At 41.0% G+C, this 25,073-nt stretch overlaps 1 protein-coding gene across 3 annotated transcripts in view; it reads right to left on the reverse strand.

Moving 5' to 3' along the window:
• sdk1a (sidekick cell adhesion molecule 1a) overlaps positions 1-25,073 on the reverse strand; it is a 252,184-nt gene that overhangs the window by 102,239 nt on the left and 124,872 nt on the right. For all 3 annotated transcript variants that reach the window (XM_028594450.1, XM_028594442.1, XM_028594455.1), the window contains one exon: positions 24,707-24,840. In XM_028594450.1, the coding sequence (XP_028450251.1) occupies positions 24,707-24,840 (134 nt within the window). The remainder of the gene's footprint in view (positions 1-24,706; positions 24,841-25,073) is intronic.

Consider the following 25,073-nt stretch of genomic DNA (forward strand, 5'->3'; position numbering starts at 1 on the left):
ATCAACTATAAGCTACCAAATTTTGTCTCTCTCATTCACTCTTTTTTCTTCTCCCCCTCTATCTCCCCCATCTGTCCTTCTCCTTGTATTTGTCATAAGGCTGGGGGTAGCAGGGCTGTAGGCTTCGAGAAAATGATGGCATTGACATTCTACCGGCAGAAAATCTACATTCACCATTCATCTATCAATACACTACCCCTCCACACTCCTATTCAGCCACTCAGACACTCACTCAACTCCTGAATACTGGGAGTGTGTATGTGTATGTATATGTTTCAATGTTAGTGTGTGTGTGCGCTTTGTTGTGTTGTGAATACACACACACACACACAAATGCCCACTGACACACAAACAGAAAAGCGATGGCTTTGGTCTTGGGGTGGGCGCATACATTTCTGCGTGTGTATTCAAATTATGTCATACTGAGTCATCTTCAGTTTCAAACGGGAACAGAGAAACAATGGGGACATCAGGGGACAACAGAGTGAATGGAGCTAGTAGCGCGTGTGTGTGTGTGTGTGTGTGTGTGTGTGTGTTCACAACAACAACAAAGCATCTGATGTTCACAGAGCTAAATCCACCCATTTTCCAGCAACTTTCACTTCCCTCATTGTTTAAAATGCATTGGACCATTTGTTGTTTTAATCAATGTGTTTATTGATGTGCATTTCACTGCAGAGATAACTACTGTGGTGCAGGTGAAGGATGCTTTCCACATCCAACACTTAACCCTGTACTCATATTAAACAGGCCACTTCTCAGTATCATGGTTGATATTAATGTGTGTATAAATACAGTTTGAGGTGATATGAAAATATTAGTATGTGCCTAAATGTGTCTCAGCCTTGACTATAATTTGTATTCATGAATTCACTATTGTGTATTCAGCTGCCTGAAGGACCTACAAACAAGCAGGTCACCATGTCCTCTGTGTGTGCTTGCCACAGTGTGTGTGTGTGTGTGTGTGTGTGTGTGTGTGTGTGTGTGTGTGTACATATGCTCTATTGGTTGTCTATGGGTTTGTGTACAAGCAAGTACAGTATTTGTGTGTTGTGTCTGCTATTCAATGCAACAATCATGTGTGCCGCTCCTGTCCTTTCAGGTGTGTAAAGGCTGCTGTTGCTATGCGTGTCATATCTTATTGTGTTACCTTCCCAGCTGACCTGTGCAGGTGCTGACCCTTTAGTCCCCAGCTGTGGGTCACCTATTTACTGCAGCACTCCCAAACGCTCCATGACTCTCTCCCTCCCTCTAGACACACAAACAGCCCCACCGGGCCTACCTTTCTTTCTTCCCATCTACATACAACCAGACACCCCTTTGCCCTTGGTGACAACCTATTCTCCTGCTCAGCCTTGCTTCCTTCTCCCCATCCACCCACATCGGCATCCACTGTCACAGTTCCCCAAGCGAAAGGATACTTTTTTAGCAACACATTTGGGTCACTTTTTCTCTCTCTCTCTCTCTCTCTCTCTCTCTCTCTCTCTCTCTCTCTCTCGCTGTTTTAAACCCAGAGTTCAACCTCCAAACCCTTTACCATTCCAATTTACCCTGTCAATCTCACTCTCCCTGCACTCGCACTCCCTGTTCCTGTTTCTTGCTCTAAAATACACACACAACGAATGCACGAACGCACACACCTATTTGAAATTCATATAAATGGCTATACAAAAGAAACACGCCAAATTCCAACACTGACATTCACGGAAAGAAACACACAAGGACGCATAGACCCCATCCACACACACACACACACACACACACACACACACACACACACAAAGTTTTGTCCGGTAAAATAATAAGCTGACTGGAGTGTTGACCTCAGACCTCGGAGAAATTCCTGAAGGACCCAAATGGTAAAATTTCATAGTCCGTATGCTTCCTCTCCTTATACCCAGTAGTCTGTCTCACTTTGTAAATCTGACCAGAATTGAGGAGAGTATTCATTTATACACAGCATATAAACAGCAGTGAGCAGGTTTACATATTAAAACTTCATTTCTGCTCAGATTCTCCTTCCCTCCATAAATGCGGACTCTGGGAAGGTTACATTTTCCTGCTGTCTGTCTGTACCGAAACACTAGCATCAGTTGACCTTTCCAATTTACCATGTCAATCATGCCCCCACACACACACACACACACACACACAAACACACACAGGCAGCTGGTATGCACAGCACAGTCTCCCATGCACATACAGGTAAACGCTGGTGTCAATCATCCTTGGGATTTGGAATCCCAAATGTCACCAGGTTTTGACATTCTCGGCTCACTGTGTGAAAGAAAGAAAGAGTTTAGCTTATCCCTGCCATTATTCCTCCTCTTCCCTTTTCTCTCCATACAGACTTCAGGTTTATTTGTGCCCAAACAGAATGCCTGCACTTAAATGCGCACTTGAGATAAAAACATCAATCCCTTGTTAAACATTACCTCTTCATCGCCTCAAGAGTCAAACAAAGAGCACAAAAATCAGACGATGAATACAAATGTTTCATTAAAAATGATTAACAAACAAACATCCAGGCTTAAAAGAAACAACAAAAGTACAAGAGAAATGTAAAAAGAACATGGGTGCCATGTTTCATTACATTCATACTGTGAGCCTAATGATGGCATGAAAAAATGCGATATAATTTCCAATTCAAAGCAGTGTGCGGCTTACGCAGGTTTGCGCCTCTAATAAGAGACAAAAGAAATAGGAAGCCTCTGATCTTGCAGAAATATAAAAAGGCAAGAGAAAGGTAGTGAGGGATGAAATACATAAGGGGAAGAAAAGGGGAAGTTGGAGCCAAAAGGTGGGGCTTTCAAAGGCAGTGAGGTGGTGCTGCTGTGTGCCCAACACCTCAGGGTGAAACACCAGATGGAGAAGGGACCAAGAGAGACAAGAAAGAAGGGATGCCTCATTACTAAATCAGGTTATTTCCTTGTTTTTTTCTTCTTCTTTATCCAGTATGCTGCAGGGTACTACCCTATCTCACACGTCTTCTTTACTGTCACCCCTTCTTTTTCTTTATCTCTCAACCTCTCTGTTATCACTTCTATCTGTCCGGCACTTGAAGAACTATGTCTAAGAGACCCTCAGCAAAAGTAAAAATAAGCCTTATATATAAGAGGATACTGAATTTTAAGTGCCTCATTTAGAAACAAGTGGTATTCCAGTTAAGCATTCACTGATCGCTGTGTAGTTTCTGCTTTTGACACAGTCCATCCATTTAGGACATGGCAGCGAGTGGAGGGACGAGGCCTGGAGGAATGTGACAGATCAATGGAGGGCAACATGTCCTGGCATTTCCTTTGGCGCTTTTGTAAGACACTTTCTCCCAGTCTTTTGGAGCAGATTAGAAATGTGACGCTGTACAAAGACATTTTTCATTCCCTTTTTGGAAACTTCCTTAAAGTGATGGTTCGGAGTAATTTCACCCTAGGGTCCTTTGCACCACGACCTCGAGCCAAACAACTCTCCAGAAGCTTTTTTCAGCTGGGTCTAACATTGGGAGAGTTAGCGTTATCAGCTGAATAACTTAGTGCCGGCGCTAATGGATCCAACTGTGTATCTTCTACATTACCCCATTAATAATGCCCAAAATGATACCAAACTTCTACAGTAGTACAAATAGGTTATATATGTTATATAAAAATAAGTTAAATTAATAAATATTTTTGTTGTCTCTCTTTTCGGTGTTGTAATTTGTAGACGTCCCTAATCACTCGTCTTACTGCCGGTAGCAGCAGCAGCAGAAAGCAGAAGCCAACAGGCAAGTGTTATTTAAAGAAACTCCTGGTGTACTTACAAACTTTCCAATCCATCGTTTTATGAGTACATAACATATTTATTAGCCCCTGCATTTAGCTATTCAGCTAATAACGCTAACTCTCCCAATGTTAGACCCAGGTGAAAAAAGCTTCTGGGGGGTTGTTTGGCTCAAGGTCGTGGTGCAAAAGACCCTAGGGTGAAATTACTCCGAACCATCACTTTAATGTTAATGTATTATTTTTCAGTTAAAGGGGTGATAGAATGATTATATAGGGTATTTCACACTGTTCCTTATGGTCTCCTAATGGGGTATGTAACATTGGTTGGGCTGAAAATGGCCTGGTTGATATTTTATGGGCCCTTATACATCCCTGTGTTTTGGCCCTATTTATAACAAGAGCTTTTCTTCCAAATATGGTATGCTCATGAATATTTAGATGAGCTGCGCGCTGATTGGTTGAGCGAATCGCCATACACACAGATTAGAGACGCGCACTGATTGGTTGAGCGAATTGCCATACACACATATTAGAGATGTGCGCTGATTGGTTGAGTGAATCCCCAATACACACACATTAGAGACGTGACAGAATCTCATATTCCAGACACTGCAATGTTTCGTTACCAAATTCACTTCTGAGACTTTTTTTATGCGAGAAATCAACTATATAAAGGTCAAATATGGACCGTTTTATGAAAATTGATGGCTAATTGCAAATTTGGTAAGACGTGTTGGACTTTAGGAGCTCCACACAGTCTGACGAGAAAGCGGCAGCCTGCTGGGCTCCATACCCAGCGCAAAGTCACCCTTTGCCGGGGCTCCGTGGCCGGCTGCCGGCATAACTATAATATATTTACGGTTTGAATTTCGTCACGCCACTTATATAACATCTACCCCAATGTCTTATAAAGCTAACCGTTGTGTCCGATTTGATTTTAAGGCATTTTTATGAACGCGAGGCGTCTTGTTAGGACGAGTAGCTAGCTCGCTAGCTATATGTCCCATTCAATACAATGGGAAACGATTGCAGCTATCTAGCTACACTTTCGGCATAACTATAGTATATTTACAGTTTGAATTTAGTCACGCCACTTATATAACATCTACCCCAATGTCTTATAACGCTTAGCTAAAACTTGTCCGATTTCTATTTTAATGCATTTTTGTGAATTTCAGAGGTCTCGTTGATGGACTCCAGCTCACCGCGGGCAGAGATGTCAAGTAACGAAGTACAAATACTTCGTTACCTTACTTAAGTAGAAATTTTGGGTATCTATACTTTACTGGAGTAATTATTTAACAGCATACTTTTTACTTCTACTCCTTACATTTTTACGCAATTATCTGTACTTTCTACTCCCTACATTTTAAAAATAGCCTCGTTACTCATATTTCAGTTCGGCTTGTTTTCATTCCAGCTCATCAGTCATCGTTCAAAAAAACACACACAAAAAAACCTATCCAAATCACTCCATCCGGAGAGAGTGAATTTGATACATAACACCTGTACAGACCCGGTGCTAATACGCCACCGGTGCCTTAACGACCGTTATCTACCGGACCGAATAGCAACATGGATTTCGGTGCCTTACGTGCCTGCGCAATGCTCCGAAAACGGACGTTAGAGGGAACTGAACATTGCCGCACGGGACGCTAGTCAACACTACAGTTTGAAGCAGATTAGCCTTGCGTTAGCTAGAAGATGGAGTAAACATGATAAAATGCTGAGAGCTAAACGGTATAAAAGTGTGTCTATATTTCACTGGAGAGGAGTCTAACACCAGACTGTAGCTGCCGTTGTCTGAAAAACACAGAAGAGATGTAGCCTACTTGTCACCTTTTTCAGCCCTTCTGAGTTTGCAGGTATGATTTTAATATACTGTAACATTATTATAGTCATATGATTTTGTCCCCGCGTTTTAGAGTTAAGCTGTTGTCCTTAATGGCATTTCCCCCCATTACATCAGGGGTCTTGAACGTTTTTTAAGCCAAGGACCCCTTAACTTAAAGTGAGATGTAGTAGGGACCCCCTACATATTGTATGAAATTAAGTTGCATATTAAACTGGGCCTACAATAACTGTTAGGGTAACCTAAAGCCTTCTTACATACCTTTTTTCATAAGCTATTAAAATATTAATTGTTGGCATGATTTTATAAATCATATTTTAATGTTACATATGTGGCACAGTAAATCTAGGATTAACTGTATCAGTGGGCTGATATCTTAGTGACTACCTTACCTATAGGCCAGTAAGCCTATCATCAGTGGGAATTTATATTTGCTAATAATATGTTGGAATTATGTTAAGGCATTTTATTTTTTAAGACTCAAAAATGTACAATAATTTGGAGGGCCCCCTGCAATGACTCTGAGGACCTCTGAAGATCTCTGCCTTACATTACTTTTACTTTTATACTTTAAGTAGTTTTGAAACCAGTACTTTTACACTTTTACTTAAGTAAAAAGCTTGAGTTGATACTTCAACTTCTACAAAAGTCTTTTCAAACCCTAGTATCTATACTTCTACTTGAGTAATGAATGTGAATACTTTTGACACCTCTGACCGCGGGCTCTATTAATGAGACTCACGGACAACAAGCGTTTATTTCCCCAATCGTTTGTTTAAATAACTCAACACATTATGAATACACACATTATAAGATTAACTGGAACCTATGGTAACAGATTGCTGGCGTAACAAGCTCGCTGACCGTGCTCTCACTCACACACACCTGGCATTTAGCTAGCAGGAAGAGGGGAGCTGCAGGCCCTGGAGCTCTGTACAGGCAGCGGCGTTTGGTAGTCCATTAACCCACAAAACGGTGACTTTGCGCGGGTATGGAGTGCCGTGGGCTGCCAGCTGTGACGGAGCCCAATCGAGCTCACAGCAGGCCGGGGTCTGTGAAGGAAGGCAGGCCAGGCGGCGAGGCAGCTACACAGGCAGCACCGGCCGGTCCGACACACAATCGGACAAAAATTGCAATTAGACATCAATTTTCATAAAACGGCCCATATTTGACCTCTACATTGTTGATTTCTCGCATAAAAAAGTCTCAGAAGTGAATTTAATGGTAAAATAGCAGATGAACAATGTATACAATTTCTGAGATCTGCCCGACCTAGATTCAGAAGACTAACTGATCTCAGGTCAGTTGTGTAGCTTATGCAAATGTTGGGGCGTGACTGCCGAGTTGACGTCAACTAGGCGGCTTGTTGAGATTTGCCCGTTTTCAGAGGCAGTTTCAAATTGTGAGATTTGCAGAGGAAAGAGGTGTCAATGGGATTTAGAGGTTCTATGTATGTCCTAGTTACCCACTAAACTGTCATTATTCAACTATGACAAGGTAAAATCGGTCTTGCATTCTATCACCCCTTTAAGGCCCCTTTACTCTGTGTGTTTTTGTGGCTGTCCCAGACTGACGTCTGTCAAAAGCTGTGCACTGTGAGACGCATCCTTTGACGGCTGATTTAACTCCTGCAATGTGACCGTTGCTTGGACCTACATTTACAAACCAATTAATCAGAAAATTTTATGAAATAATGCAGAATACACTGGAGAGCTAAAACTATATTTATTTCAAACTCACTTTACATAATTGATATTCCATGTTGACCTCTTCTCCCTGGCCACCATCGGTTTTACAACCTGCCAATGCATTTGCTTGCCACCATCAATTAATCGCACCATCTGACATGCCTAAAACTGATATTGTACAGTCTGAAACAGATTTACCAGAACCATCTTGCCCATTTTGGCATGCAATTAACTTGTGAGAATGTTGTAATCGCACATTATCTTCGATCTATAGAATCATTTAAGCTGGAAACAGACTTTAAGATTACTGAAACCTCATAGACACTCCAAACGACCGTTTCCACCAACATTCACATTTGTTTAAGTCTTTGCAGCCAGAATGGAGCACATACTGAACGACGAGTGAATACAGAAGAAAATAAACTGGGTGATATGAAAGCAGTTGCATCATGGGGCCATCGAATAAATCATGCGAGAACATTAATACATGAGTTTGCCTTGCAATTTCATATATTGCAACTCACAGAGAAAAGAAATGCTAAATTTAAATGAGATGACATTGAAACAGGCCTAGTCCAACTTGTCGTCATGGTCAAATCATGTTTAGAATCGGATCAACCACTGTAATGTGTGTCCAAGCAATTATTCTATAAAATGTCAGAAAATTCTCCAGACCCCAAGGACCCATCAAAATGCTTTTTTTGGTCAGACCAACAGTCCCAAAATCACAATATAGCCAATTTACAATGATATAAAGCAGTAAAATGCTTACATTTAGGGAGCTAATATTTTCACACTAATGAAATGCTCCAATGCAGAAAATATTTAATATTGCAGCCAATTATTTGATAAGTATCTATCTAAATACTAAATATCACTTAACACTGCAGTATCTCACCCCTAAATATTTTCTGTTTACCTGAATGTAATGCTCATCTCCTTCAGCTGTACTTCTATTGAAAGAAATCTAATTGCCTGCAAACAAAGCCATATTTAATTATGCTGTGTGTTAGCCTCCTGCTTCGATAAAGCAAAGCTCACTCTCACAGTCACTTCCACACTGACCGACTCCGTGCCCTGTATGTATAAGTGCACATGGGTTATGCCTGTGTCTTTATGTCTGTGTATATATGTAAAACGATCGCTCATGTGGGCAAGAACAGTTAGGGTCTGTGTCTGATTAATGGCGTAATTGATTAAGTGGCTCAGAGATTGATTGGTCGGGCCTGGCTATAACAGATTCATTAGAACAGTGATAGATCAGTGAGATCTGGCTGCAGCTGTTCCGCCTGACTCCGGACAGCATGGCCTGGTAATGGACATCATCTGTCTGTCTGTGGATCACAATATGTCCACACATTGCTGTGTGTGTGTGTGTGTGTGTGTGTGTGTGTGTGTATGTGTGTGTCTGTGTGTCCTCTTTTTTTCAATCACTCTGAACAAACAGATGGGGGAGAAGAAAGTGGCAGAGAGGTAAGTAGGGATGAGGAGGAAGGAGGAGAAGGGAGGAAACTATTTTTGGATTAAAGGCCCTGTTGATCTATTCCTGTTTTCAGCATCCCCTCTCAATCTTCAACTTTTACACTCTGCCTCTCTTTCTTCCTTCCAATCCATCTCTATCGTCCTCAAAGCTTTCCCAATTTCGCACTTGCTCACAGCTCGCCTCTTTTCTTTAACTTTCTCTGGTACCCTATCCCTCTGTTCTCATCTCTTCTCTGCTATGCCTCACCCGCTTCTCTTTTTTTATCTCTTTTACTTCCACTAATTCTTTTCAAGTACTTTGTTTTGCCCCGAAACCCTGATAAAACATTGCCTTACGTACACACTGATATCGCAGGGGACAAGAGGACAAACACATAGTCATACATACGTGTGTGTGTGTGTGTGTGTGTGTGTGAATTTGTAAAAAACACCACCCACATTTCCGACCATGGTGTCAGTTCAACAGCTAATGAAAAAATGGGATATATGTATGCTTGTGCATAACTGTGAATTTGGGTGTTTGTATATGTGAATGTGTGCATTTATTGGTGTGAAAATGTGATACATTACCGAAAAAGCAAGTAAGAGGTCTTTGAATTTAGATTATCTAGAACTGCTGTTTCTAGGGTCAAGAAATAACTATGTCAAGCTCATGTATCATCAGGAAAATGTACTTAAAGAACAAAAGTAAAAGTACTCAATGCAGAAAAACCCTTACATTTTAGAAACTGGAAACGACCGAAACAGCCAATCAACAAACATCAAGTGTTTAATCGTCTAATCATTTCAGTTGAACTGGGTAGGTCTATATATCGTTGAGTTGTTGAATTTATAATAAAACACAACTAGGCACAACTAAACAGTTTCTCAATTTAATTTCCATAAAATGTACAAATAAATACTATTACAGAAATTGTATCCATATTGCCATATCAGACTGACATATGCCGATTTCATGCTGGTGAGTGCTACAATTAACTGACAACATAAGTTATACCAGTTACAGTTCTCAAGGACGCACGCACACACGGACACGACAGCACAGTTGCTTTTTCCTTTCTCTCAACTTTTCCGCCGTGTATCGCGCGTACCCGCTCGCGGTGTGAACACATGTAGACTTAGACTTAGACTTCTCTTTATTGATCCCTTTGGGATGACTCCCGCAAGGAAATTAGATTTCCAGCAGCAGATTTTAGCATCTTACAAAAAACTCTTTAAATAGAAAAAAGATAGAAAAAATACAGTATAAGAATAACAATAAAACTTTTAGCTAAATATTTTTACAAAAATAAACAAACAGTAAAACAACAATAAACTACAGATAAATAAAGATAGATATATAGGTATATAGGACTGTGTATGGTATTGTGTTATTATACAGTTAATAAATAAATGACATTTAGCATAAATTAGCAGTTAAGAGCAGTTAGAGTGTCCAGGTATGTATGTGAGTAGATTATTAATAATTTATTGCACAGTGTTCTGTTCTGTCCTCTTTACCCTATTTCCTCCTCCCCCCCGAGTGAGGAGTTGTAGAGTATGATGGCATGGGGGACAAAGGAGTTCTTGAGTCTGTTGGTCCTACACTTGGGAAGGAGCAGCCTTCCACTGAACAGGCTCCTCTGGTTGCTGATGATGGTGTGCAGTGGGTGGCTGGCATTGTCAGTAATGTCCAGCAGTTTGTCCAGTGTCCTCCTCTCTGCCACTGTCACCAGTGAGTCCAGCTTCATGCCGACCACAGAGCCGGCCCGCCTGATCAGTTTATCCAGCCTGGAGGTGTCTTTCTTGGATATACTGCCCCCCAGCACACCACAGTGTAGAAGAGGACGCTGGTAACCACAGATTGGTAAAACATCAACAGCAGTTTGCTGTAGGGAACCTCGTGAATTAACCTGCCACATGTCAGCTGTTTGGAAATTCTTCAGCGTGTGTGCAGAAGATAACAAGTTTGCAATATGCAACACCTGCAAGGAAAATGTAGGGTGTGGAGGGACGACACCAAAAACCAAAATCACATTTTTTGTAGTTGGATATTGGATGTGAAAAGAAGGAAATGGTTCTAACATTGCACTTTAGATGTGTGTGAATTTCCCACACCAGGAGTCATTTATATAGTTCTATTTTATACTGATCCATTATCTGTTCCAAAAATGTTCTATGTTCTGTGCAAAATGTTCTATTAAAGAAAAGATAGAAAATAAATATTTGTGTAAAGTGGTTAGAAAAAAATGAAATCTGAATCGGCTAAAATCGGTATCGGCTGGCCTAACTCAAAGAAAATCGGAATCGGCCTAGAAAGTTGTAATCGGTGCATCTCTACTATTTACCCATCTTTATCTTACTTCTGTTCCTCCAATCCAATCTATCCTTTGCTACCCTGCCCCATCATAAAATTCCACCCCCCCTCAATCTCTTGTTGTCTCTTCCACTGCTATTGCTTCAAATTAACATCTGCTGACTGGCCTGCTACTCCAATAACCTGTTACGCCCAGCAGGAATCACTGACACACAGAGACAATCAGTGTGTTGGCATGCACAATAATATTTCATTTATATTCGGCATACTCGGAAAACTGTTTAGAAAAACCCTGAATACCAGTATGTGCTGATACAAGCTGGCATAGGAACAGCGTCTCCCGTTGGGTTGCTCAGTTTGGAGTCGTGAAGCCTCACACACTTCCACGCAGTGATGAGTATCAAAATAAAGAACCACTACTGAACACAGTGGGGGGGGGGTCTGTAAAACGTCTGCTTCCATGCACACAGCGTCCAACATGAGGCCTTAGCTGGAATAAAGCTCCTATTCTTGATATTATTGTTCATGCACTCTCACTGTCTGACACACACACACACACACACACACACACACACACACACACACACACACACACACACACACACACACAGAGTCTTGGGTTGCAGGGTGTACAGCGATGTGGCGATAAGGAACGGCCATGTGACTGACAGGATCATTAAAATCACGAGCACCACACTACTTATCTGCGCACTTGACACCTCATTCCGCATCCCGTGTGTGTTCCGTGTGTGCTCGTGCATTTCATCTCTTTAAGGGAGCTGAGATGGTATCCCTACCCGAGTATTTGCCTGGAGAAGTGCAGATGACGATAGTACATCAACTGCGTTTCCGCCTGATCCTCTACAATAATAACGCCTTCATCCGTCCAACCCCCCCCCCCCGCTTGTTCTAGTAGATGCTGCTGAGATGACTGAAATTAACAAATGTATCAACACACTTGATGCACACACAAAACTCACACAGAGCATCGGCGTCAGAACCCCGGGCTGGAGGCTGAAGCATTAATTGACAACAAGTTAACAAAGAGGCTTTGAGTTATCGAAATACTTTAGAGGGGTCGAGCCTCAATTAGTGTGCACTTTGGTTTGTGCGATTTGTTACAATACTGTTACTGACAGGGGATAAGTAAGATTCCTAATTATTTTTCAATAATAATAATATGGATAAGGAAGAAGATAGAGGAAGATAAGGAACTCAAAAAATATTAATATATATATATAATATATTAATAAACAATTTTGTGTAAGCTGGCCGCGCACGTCATAATCCAGCCCGCTATGTTGGAGTATCTATATAGAGTCGATATCTGAAAATGTAGGGCTGAACAGCAGCTTGTTCTGTCAGTCTGTGTTATTATAAAGTTAGCTAACGTTAGCTCTGCAGCCAAAGTAGAGACAGATAACATCTGATATCATCAGCTTTCAATTATCAGACATGGCTTACCAGATGTTTGCCATTATTACCACAGCTAAAAATCTATATGGAATTCACCATCAAATACAAAGCCAGCTTTGAATGTACAGTAATGATCAGAATAATGACATGTGCATTAAATTGGTCTGGCTTTCTAGATAGATATGAACTATCAAGTTCTTGAAGTTGACTTTAAGGAAAACCCTAATTCATTTGTCAGTGGCACACTTAAACCTAGGTGAAACCAAGTATGTACTTGATTACCATAATGTTGATCCATGTGGTAATTTTCTAAACATTATGTTTTCTTTAGAGTCATCAAAAAACAAAGCAATGGACCAATGGAGAGAAGTCGTTCAAAATGCTGGCTCAAACAATGCAGTATACAGTACAGTGCCCCGACTAACTGGTGCCTTGCAATAAACAATGTTGTAACAGGTGTAACATTAAAACTTTCAGAGCTTCTTCCCGCTCCTGTTCTTTTGCCTCTTTACCTCCACAGCCTCTGCTTGTTCATTGATTCTTAGAAACTTGTCCCACCGGACACCTCTCTCACTATCTGCCTTTCTGTTGCCTTCTTTTTCTCTATTGACTATTTCCGTCATGAATGGAAAAGGATGTGGAGAGAGTAGAAGTGGGTGTACGACTGTGAAATGCTCTGTCAAAGCCTTATACTTGGGCATCCATCCTAATCTATTTCATCATGCTGTAAAACACACTTGCAATTAAATCCATGACTACGTGGAACAAGTAGAGCATACACACATAGGCACGCACAGTTCGCTTGTCATTCTGACACAGTCTATGAGTCAGTTTCCTGTCCATCCTTCCGTCAATCCATCTCTCTGTCTGTACACTGGGGTTTTAATTATAGAACCACGGAGGAGCCTCATTACACTGAGAGAGAAAGAGAGAAGGGACTGAGACAGAGAGGAAACAGACAGAGAGGGGAGATGGGGATCAACGAAGACAAGACTGATCCCTTTGCAACTGAAATATTGAATATAACAATTCCAGACACAATCAGTCGTAGCAGGAGTTAATCAAAGCACTGATTCATTAGCCAAACCTCTTTATCAAAACCACTGAGTATTAGTGCCTATTTGTATGATCGCGCGTGTGTGTGTGTGTACCACATCTGTAGACTTTAAATGAGCAGACTTTCTTTACAAAAGAGATCATTGTAGTCCTTACACAAGTTTAGATCTTTCAAATTAACCTGGCACCTTATAGATATAAGTGTGCTAGACTGACTCCAGCATACTGGTACCAATAATTCAAGGTTTATATGCAATTACATGCATCAGTAATTCTGTTAGGTGCCCTCTAGGATGGTTATCTACATAACTAGCCTTCGGACAGCTTGAATAGCACGCGTCCTACACAATCTCTACTTTAAAAAGGATCGACTTGAGCTGGACCATAGTTTCTTCTCAGCGTATAAATAATTATGCAACTACTTAAGACACTGTAATGTAATTTGCATTTTTTGTTGTTCTATGGACCTTTTTCACAGCAGACATTTTGACTTGTCAGAGTAGGAAAAGCACAGTTGAAATTGATAACCTTAACGATGGCTCAGTTCCATCAAGTGTCCCAGTAAGCTATTTCAGTGAGTCAGCATGCACAATACCAGGGCCTCTCCTAAGTGGAATGCAGCCATCATTAATGGTTTTGAACACATCTGTGCTTTTCCTGCTATGACATGTCAACATGTCTGCCGTGAAAAAGGTCTATTAAGTTTCTGCCTTCAGCACAATTATTACCAAAACACTAATTTAGAATTTATAGACATGGATATTCTGCAGTCCATCTTAACTATACTTACTCTCCAGTTTTTGAGAAAGCAAGACAACCGTTGCATAAAAATGTAATTTTACATGCAAAAGGCCTATGAAGACAGTATGATGTTATGTGAAGTACAACCCATGCTTGCGTTAATAATACATAGTACATACGGTAAAGGAAAACCCTGATCAACATTAAGCTTTTAATCCGTTTTACTCCGGCTACGACTACGGTGTTCATTTCCTTCATGAACCAACAGTAAAAGTGAAGCTTTTTCTGCACATCTTCTGAAGCCATGAGATATTCAAGTGCAACCAGGGATGGTCACAAAATGACCCATGCCAGGTGTCTTCTTTTGTCTTCAAACTCTTTTTTCAAAAGAACTTGTTCAAATCGCTTACTTGCGAAAACTGCTGCATCTGGCCACCGTAAGCCAACAGCGTGCACAAATAACAGGACCAAAATAAGTGTCAGTACTTGCTGAACGCTGCTTGTTGCTTCCCCTGAAACTCTTCTGCACATGACAGCTGGAGTAATGAACGGAGTAAGTAATGCTTTTCAACTAAAAACAAACCATAGGGAAGGATTCCATCAAACAATTATTTCCGAACTTTAGTCTATAAATTGTCTCAAAAAAAAAGATGGCTGCCTATTTACCAATGTTTGGTTTTCTTTTGTTTTGTTCAAGCATTAGTCTAAAACCCAAAGACATTACATTTCCAATGAAAAGCAGCGAATGTGAATCTTTGGCATTTTGGCCAATAAACTCTTCACTAGCAGGTGCATCAGGTGTCTTTTTTTAACTTACCTCTCTCCCTTTTTTTGCTTAGTTGAGTGAGATGTTCTTTTCTTCTACTTTCAGCCCATAACAATACAAATGTCATTACTGTATTTGATATAATCCTTTAACCCAATCTTTCACAAAATCAAAGGGACATTTTAGCATTTGATCTGAGAGCCGCTGTGGTTGACAATCATAGTTTAGCACCCACTAAAAAGAAATTCTATGCAGGAAGGTCCGCGTTAGTCCAGCATACTCTATGGACGTCACTGATCTTTTTTAAATTTTTGGGGCATTTTAGGCCTTTAATTGACAGGACAGCTGAAGACATGAAAGGGGAGAGAGAGGTGGAATGACATGCAGCAAAGAGCCGCATGTCGGAGTCAAACCTAGGACCACTGCGTCGAGGCATAAAGGTCTATACATGGGTGCCCGCTCTACCAACTGAGCTATCTGGGTGCCCGTCACTGATAATCTTTGATTCCATTTTGATCTCGCTGTTACATGAAATATTGGCAGCTGCTTCCAAACATTACCATAGATCCTGCTGGTTAATAACCATGAGCAGTCATTTGAGAGAGAGAGAGAAAGATTTAGAGTCACTGTTCAGTGGATACACCTGCGCTTGTATCGGGGGGGTGGTGAGTTGCAGCTTCCAATTTGGCATTTGTTTTGTTTTTAGGGGTCACCTGCCAAAAAGTCTGAGAGAATCACTACTCCATGTCTGTCGGTAGTCTTCTCTCACTGGTATGACGAAAAAAAATCTCCGGAGACATATTCCCTAACCAACGCTAGAAGCTGCAAGACTATGCACGTATCCTATCCATGTGAAGCACACTGAGGTAGACTGTGGCACAGATCATTACGTTGCCATGTTGGTTAAAGAGGTTTCTACAGTGTTCCTTGAAGCCTAGCAGGGCATGATGCAGCAAAATGCAAAACACCTTGAGCGGAAGGTGCAGCATTGGAAACGACTGCACACACGGGATTCTCTGATCTTACGTTTAAGCTTTTAAATGAGGGCTCACAGGTGTCGGGTTCTACCACACTACAACAAACTAACGCGCACACACACACACACACACACACACACACACACACACACACACACACACACACACACACACACACACACACACACACACACACACACACATGCAAAAGCATTTGCAAACATGTGCATACACACAAACCACATGCATTCCACCACACAAAAACACAATCACTCACTCTCTTCAGGGACACTAAAATACCTCCAATTAGACGCGCCACAGAACAACTGGGATGGGACCTGGAGCAAAGACACACAGACACACAGACACACACACAGACACACACACACACACACACAGTCACACACATGAACAGAAAGATCCACGGCAGGCTCTAATTTAAGAGTCAGTGATGTGGAAAGGAAGCATCTGGAAGGGAGGGAAAGAAACAAATGGCACAGAGACACACAGGCATGCATAAAAATAACAACGCAAACATAATCACCGTGCGCACACACTTATACAAACAGGTTTCGGTGTTCGTCAAATACTTCAAAATGTGTATTTATAAAAGAGGCGGCAAATTGAGTGTCACGTGCCTTATGCTGTTTGAATGTTCCAAGCAAAATATATTTTTTTCTTTTCTCTTCTTTCATATCTACTTTCCCAGCCAATTCTGTGTGTATATGTGACACGGTGTGTCAGTCCGGGTTATATGGAGGTCAGCAGAGTCAAAAGATGCTACACAAATCTATTCTTCAGCTCCTGACAAAGGCGACTCCGTCACTTCTCAGGGTCACAGGGCAACAAGCCTTGCATGATGGAGGCAGGGGGGAAGTTGTGTGTGTGTGTGTGTGTGTGTGTGTGTGTGTGTGTGTGTGTGTGTATAGAGTCACCAGGGCGGTCTACAACAGGAGGCGTAATCAGACTCAGACAGACTCTCTTCCAATCACCAAGCCGAAGTAATCAAACTCAGACTCCCACACCCTCTCCCAACACACACATGCAATGATTAAGGTTATGAAAGGTTAAAGGTTATTTTACAATAAAGTTATGCATTTGGAGCCAATCCGTCGCTGAGCTCTCTTCTGTGTTGCTCTTGCGGCACTGCCTTGCCTCATTGTCTCTGCTTTGTGATCGCTCTGCTCTATATTTGCTCTGTATACAGTACTTGAGGAAATAACTGCATACTGATTGTCTCTGTTCTTTATTCAGCAGAATCAAATTTATAACTCAAATCATTAATGTGCAGAACTATGAGACTTCAAAGACCAGCTGGAACATCTGCCAACCTTCTTGTGTTGAAGAGAACTTATTTCTGGAAACTTTGTAGAAAGTTTGCACTGACTGCATTGTAATTATGGAGGTACAATATGTAGACCATTTTAAAGGGGAACTATACAGATTTTACTCATTAAGATCAGTTCACTAGTCATGGGAAGTGCGACTCTGAGCCTGTGGAAAGATTTGTAAGGAGTTTTGTAGAGGGGGCTTTGTCAAGTCTGAGTGATGTCACCAAGGTCATCTCAGCCTGGCTTTGGAGACAAATTGAAATGTAAAAACGCCTGTGTAGTATTACTACACAAAGTAGTATTGTGGACTTTGAAAGATGTTAGCATTTATGCGGCAACAAGGATCTAACAACAAGATGCAATCAATTGCATTTAGGGACTATAAGTCAGGACATATTGGCCTATACTAGAGGTGTGATGAGATCTCACGATATTAAAACGGGACGATATTTCTTGTCAAGGTGAAAAGTTGTCTTGTGATTTTAGTACACAAGTGCAGAATTACGTCGGCACTACCAAGGACAGATTCACGTTAAATCAAGCAGTGTCAAAGTTCGATACTTGAGAGCGCGGTGTGGTGCAGACAGAGAGGGACAGCTTGTTTAAGTCACAGTGAGTCTTGGCAATGCCGGTAAAGTGGTCGCAAGCGGGGTTACAGTTTTCAAAACTATTATACTATATTATATTGCAGCGTTTGCTGCAATATAATATAACAGCGGCACAACAGCGTTCTCTATGCCCTGGTGACAGGCTGGATGTTGTAGGGCCAAGCAAGGCAACTTTATTTCTATAGCACATTTCAGCAATAAGGCAATTCAAAGTGCTTAACATAAAACATTACAGAGCAATTAAAAATGGTCATGAAAATATATCAGGCTAAAAAAAAAAAACGTTACAGTGCAGTGTAGGGTTAGGGTTATAATTAAATAATTATTTATATAGTTATAAATATTATTTATTTGATTTAATCGATTGTAGGGCATACCTGCCAACATTAGGTTTTCAAAATCTGGGAGATTTGCGCGGTGGATGGCTTTTAAGTGTACTGTAAAACCTGCTGTGTTTTAATGTGCTGGGTCATTTTTCCCGCTGTGCGCTACATTACCTTACAAAAAGCATGGAGGTTGTCGATATGACTAGTAAGATGCATGTAAATTGTTGCGCCCAACACTGTTCAAATTTACAGCTATATTTCGATTTCTTTGCGGGAACTTCGCCTTCACCTGCCATCTTTATCGGCTCGCTTTCGGGTCTGAAGTTTCCGCGAAGCTTGCGCAGAGATCAACTCCGCAACTGGGTTGTATATGGTGTGTGGATTGTGTGAATAGGATGCGTTTCACACAAGATCTGGCAACTGGTCAACATTAGACAAACATATTGGTCCGATTATTTATAAAGGAGTTTGGGACATGCAAATTACGGGAGTTTCCCAGGAGAAATAACAAACCGGGAGGGGTCCGGGAGATAGGGCTAAAAAAAGAAAACGGGAGAAACTCGGGAAAAACGGGAGTGTTGGCAGGTATGTTGTAGGGACAGGTTTGGCAAAGGAGTTTTATTTTGCGTTGTGTGTAAAATGTTCTAAATAAATAACAAAATGTTCTAAGTAAATAGGATAAATAGGTTTGGATTTATTTGAAATAAAAATGTTGGTATTACAGAGGGAAAGTATCAGAAAAGGGTACTGTTGGGTACTGGCACCAAATTTTAAGTAAAAATGTGAACGGTACCCATCCTTACCCACCACTTTTAAATCATTGTGTGGCAGCATTTTGGATTCCCGGTGGATACGCCAGTTATTAGGTCTTAAAGGTGCCGTAGGAAGAATTGTGAAGATCCAGGACTTAGCCAAAGAATTTGAACAACTTCTCAGTCCTTCCCGCCCTTTCTGCTAGAGGCCAAATGGTCTCCTAAGCCCCTCCCCCCAACAAGGGAGAATGAATGTGTGTGCATTCCCTCCCCCTCCCCCCCCTGGATTGGAGCATCTGAACAGGGAGCGGTGGGTTTTTTCAAATCACACTACAGGCTGTAGGTGGTGCCAGAGGAGCCAGATTTTTTTTTTTAAATGACCTGCTTCATGTAGTTCTACTGGAACATAGGGTCAGTTTCAGCAAATATGACAGAAAGTTAGTTTACCTTACCTACTGCATCTTTAAAAGGTTAGATATACAGGAGAGAAGCCATTTGAGTTCGTGGCAAAACCTTTCACAGTGCTCGTTTTTTTATTTTGTGACTTTCGATTGAATAAAAGACAAGACACGCCATTGAAGTTTTCTTTAAAATAGTGTGAAAAACTCATCTTGTCTCGTTAACCCAATATCGAGGATCGTCTCGTCTCGTGAGCCACGAGTGAGCCTGCATCGATTTAAAGAAAAAAAAAATTGAACTGCCATGCAAGTCCCCAAACTTCATGGAAGTGAATTACTAAACCGCTGGAGTACTCTGTGTCAAAGAAAGTCAAACTCGGTAAGCTGGCGTTTTATGTATGCACGTTATATTCTCATCTATTTTTGCAGTTCAGCGATCATTAACAAGCGTGACATTACTGTCTTCTCTATGGAAAAGATAAAGGCAGTTGATCAACTATTAAGCCCAAAGCTGAGATAGCATTTAAAGTGCTACAGTAATTATATCAGCATAAAGTCGACTGCCACAATCTCCTGCCCTCTCTTTCTTACAATCTCTCTTTCTGCCTTCTGTTCTTTACTCCCGCCTACCCTGCATGCACTCTCCTCTCTCTTGTTGTTATATATATGAGATCTGTGCATGCGGGATCACAACGTCTTTATCTTGGGTTGTCTGAGTTCTTAAGCCGTTTTGTCTCGTTTCTTCATTTTGTAAAGTGCATGTCTTTCATGATGTGCTATGCGTAGTGTTTCTGGGCATGTATCTTTAGCATGTGTACGTTTGCATGTCTGTGTGCTTTTATGTGTATGTGTGGTGTGTGTGTGTGTGTGTGTGTGTGTGTGTGTGTGTGTGTGTGTGTGTGTGTGTGTGTGAATAGTCCTCCAGTGACTGCTCTCTTTGGGGATATTTTGCTGCTCTAATGGTCTGATGTACAAATCTACAAAGACCTCCACCACTGTGAACTGAAGAGAAGCACACAGACATGCCCACACTCTTCTGGGCAACAGGGAGACTGACTGCTGTTTTGATTGACAGGCTGAGGTGTGCGTAAATGTGTGTGTGCCTGTGTGTGTGTATATGTTATAGAGAGACAGAGAGGCAGAGAGAGAGATGATAGCAGGTATGCATGAAGCTTAATTAATTGGAGAAGGGATCCTCATGTCCTGTCACTAACAGAAATGCCCCGAGGCAATTAGAACTCGCTTTCTTTCTAATGCAAACACACTGACTACACAAGTGTCTACGGTATCTCAATGACCGGTACTGCACCTTGAGTTTGACCCTCCCTCCCCGGAGTGGCTATGTTGATGTGAATCGTGTTGACTTGATATTTGGACACGTTGTACAGCACATGTGTTACTTTGAATATTTAAGATTCATCTTCTTCCAATCTGTCATGTTCAGTATGCAGTGATAACTGTCTGAAAATCACTTCTAACACCATATGTTGTCAGCGGTGCTAAAAAAAAGAAGAAAAAAAAAGAAAAAAAGAAGGCTCCAGGAGCTGTTTCTTAGAGGCGGGCTGCTCTTCCAGTGATTACAGTGTATGACCTCTCACCAAGCTGTAGAGCTGCTATCAATTGTGGCTGTTGCAGCTCGACCACGGATGACAGTTAGTGCTTTTTATTTTAAGCAGTCTAAGCCACACTTACAGGATAGTGGGCAGGGACACGCAGATAATGGATCCGTCAAGTAGGCAGGTCATACAGCGGCTCTTACTGGCTTTGTGGATTAGCCAAAAGATTTTGAGTGTCAATTTTAGCACAGCATGAATGTGACAAGCAGGTCTTATAAATGTGACTGCATAAGTGTTAATGCCTGTGCTTGTGTACAGCAGACATACAAAGAGCTTTTTTTTTTCCACCAGACAATAACAGGTTGTTGGTCATATTCTTTCAGTCTCTCAACTTACTTCCTTATTTTTTTTCTTTCTCTACCAATCCTCTTTCTCTTGTTCTTCTCTGTCAAGCGCAAGGCTCAAATCAAAGTAAGAAAGGGAAAGAATAGGAAATAGGTATCTCATTTATTCTGGTAAATTTCTGAAAAGAAAGACAACATTTTTAGAAATAGAACATTTGACTGACAGCTATGAACTTCTGTCTTCACATCCTGTACAAGCTGCTTAATGGAATGGAAAAGTGAAAAGAGGGGAGACAGGAAATCGAAGGAGACAGAGATAGGACAGGAAATGTAAAAACCATAACAAAAAAGAAAAGGAGGAGGTGCAGGTGAACACAAAAAAACACAATTTGCATGAGTTAATTCACATGTTGTCTTGCATCGGTTAACCTGGTGAATTGCTCATCACTTCAATTTTTATCTCATTTACACAAAATGGAAATTTCCCTCAAATTTCCTGCTAGCAAACCTTGACTGATCACTATCATTAATAGGCCCAGTCTCCTGCTCAGTCTGTACACTCAATACAAGCATCTTTTCAATCCAAATTCACAATTGATTTTTGCAGCTCCTTTTCCATTTCCAAAACAAACCAACCGACTGATAGGCTGTTAAAGGTTTGATATAGAGGACCGACTTAGAAAATGAAGCAACAACACATATGTTTCCATGTTTCATTGTTTGTTTCATTCTGTCATCTTGCACTTCACATCGTTTTTCAGTTGTCCTCCAGTTTTTATTGAATCCCTCTTTCCTGTATTACTCTCCAATCTCAATAATAAATAACTGAATCAAACCCGCCGCTTTATAGCAAAGGATATTTACCCAAGAAATGTTTATTGTAGAAAGTACACACTGATAAACAAAAAACAAACACACACACACACACACACACACACACATTTCGCACGCAGACGTTTATGGCCGGAGACTGATCAGTGAAGCCTTACTAAAAAACGCCCAAGGGAGAACTCCACTCTGACAGCTGTAACAAGGTACTGTGCGTATATTTATGTGATTGTGTGTGTGTGTGTGCATTTGTGACAAAGGATGCCAAAGGATACAACCCTGTAAAGAGAATCTAATTAAAACTCTATACAGCCACAAGGGACAAAGTGCTCCCTCCCTCCCTCCCTCCCTCCTCTCATTTAACCATAGTGAACACTTCAGCTGAAGGACTGTTAGACAGTAGAGTTTAATCTCTGGCCTCCAAGGGGAAGCCACATAGAGAGAAGGATATAAAGTGATTCAGTGATAAAGGCCGGGACTAAGGCAGGAACACAGAGGGAGAAGCAAAGATTTGACATATTAGTTCTTGTAGTGTAGTGTAGCCTATTTCTTCCTAAATGAACACATGGCTGCATGCCATTCATTAACCAAAAATAATAAATTAATTCAGGAGTTCTTGAATTAAAACTATGCTGCCGTGACTTAACCTTTTTTTTTTTTTTTTTTTTTTTAAACATAAAAACACATATCAACAGTTAATGGAAACTATGATTTTAATATTTTTTTTAAAATACCAACAAATAGCCAGCAGTGAAGGAGTTCAAAACTATCAAAGGGGTTTTTTTCTAATAAGGGACAATTCATCAAAAAGATTGGTTTCAAAAAATAGCGCACTGATAAGCAGCTTGCTAATCATTTGGGCTGTGGGTACAGATTAGTAAAATACCAATATAAAAGGCAAAGCTCTAACAACTCTTGTATTGTCTTGCTTATCTCACCTCTGGTCATCAAGGCTAACATCACCGTGCAACAAATCCAGGGTAAAAGGGCCTCTTATTTTTCCTGGAGGGTTGCTGGCGTTCCCTTAGAGATAAAGTGAACAAATGATCCGTGAGGAAAGCTAATATATCAGCTGTCCTTTGCGTAATTAACCAGTTTTTGGTTCGGGTTTCTGGTAACTAAAACCCCTTGGCTCTCCTGGCTGGTATTTGTTCTCAGCTGGGAGGAGGCCTCGGGACCCAAATTTGAGGGGTTAAAAACTCTGCCCTGGCCTGGGAACACCACTTAAAGTTGCCCTGTCGGAGCTGGTTAATGTTTTGTGGGAAGTTTTGGGTCCCCTGCTGAGCTTCTCCCATGTACCCGACACATTTTTTGTGGAAAATATGGATGGATGGACAAATTTCCAGCCATTCTCTATCAAAACTATCAAAGCAGTAGGATTTAGGCTCTAATAACCTCCACATTTCATCAAAAATAATTTCAAAAAGCTAAGCGCTTGAATCAGCTTGGCTAACATTTGGGCTGTGGGTACAGATTAGTAAAATACCAATATAAAAGATCAAAGAGTAACAACTCTTGTATTGTCTTGCTTATCTCTCTTCTGCCTTCACTAACATCAATGTGCAACAAATTCAGGTAAAAGGGCCTCTTATTTTTCTTGCTTTTTTTGGTTTCAGTGGCTAACAAATGACAAGAGGTAATATATCAGTTCATTTTAACATTTTTTTTGCTGAAACACAAACTAAAACTGGACCCTGGCTGGTATTTGTTCTCAGCCAAAGACAAATTTGTGGGGTTAAAAACTCTGCCTTGGACTCGTAACACCACTTAACATCACCCTGCCACACGTGATTTCAATACTTTGTTAAATTGTCTGTGTTCTAATGTGTGGTGTAACATTTTTTGTGAAAAATATGCCTTGTGTTACCTTGTTTCAATTTCTAGCTGGTATAGAAAGCCTGCAGGAAGAATCCGCTATGATTTCTTTAAGTTCTCATTAATATTCAACAACCTCCTGTTGAATTGGATTGGCTAACAGTTTCCAAAAAGAAGAATGCCTGCAGATTCAAAATGAAGTTGATTACATCAGTTTTTCTAATGTGTCGGATACGTTATTTAATCATCATTCACATCCTCTGCTGCTCGTCTCCTTTCAGGTTGTATGTACGGTGTTGTCAACACTAATTATGCCGCCACTCAAACCTCCTTTGGAGCCAACAAACAGTGCACATTTCAACTGAATCTTTGAGTTTTTAGCTAAATGAATTCGGATCCTTGAAAGTGCTATCAAATCAGAAGCCTGGTGATAACACAGAGAACCCAATCACGCTCCAGTCCCCAAAAGCCACGAAAAGGTGAAACAAAGTCAATTAATGAGGGAGTCGCAATTTCTCAAAGACTAATCTTCTAATCCACAATCAGTCCTATTTGATTACTAAGCTTCTTTGTGAGATTTAAATATGCTGCATGGCTTTATTCACCGATTGTGACTTGGTAAACGTACACCACAATTAATAAGCAGCGTTGTTTGATATTACACCCAAAGCTTTCATAATCAGGCAGAATGTTTTTTTTTTTTTTTTTTTTTTTACCTGAGATGCTCAGGTAGACAGCAGGACTTGTCACATTCTCTCCTGTCATCTCGTTCACCGCCTCTACGTGGTAACGTCCAGCGTCCGCTCCAGTGGTTGCTAAGACGACCAGCTGATTGTCCAAAGTGATTGCACTGTAGGGCAGAAAAACACAGACAACAAGGGGATTAGAAAACACAAAAGCAACAACCAAAGGCAAAACGTGCCCTCGTCATGTGTTTCTCCGTCTCAGACAGGAACGCTGCTCAAACTAAGACTCTGACAAGAGGAGAGTATTTGGTACATGGATCATTTAGAATTCATATGGGGGAGAAGGAACCGTTGAATCCATTCATCAGAAAGGAAAGAGGATTCCGAGAGCTTAAAT

The sequence above is a fragment of the Perca flavescens genome, chromosome 2 (genome assembly GCF_004354835.1).
Source record: "Perca flavescens isolate YP-PL-M2 chromosome 2, PFLA_1.0, whole genome shotgun sequence".
NCBI lineage: Eukaryota > Metazoa > Chordata > Actinopteri > Perciformes > Percidae > Perca > Perca flavescens.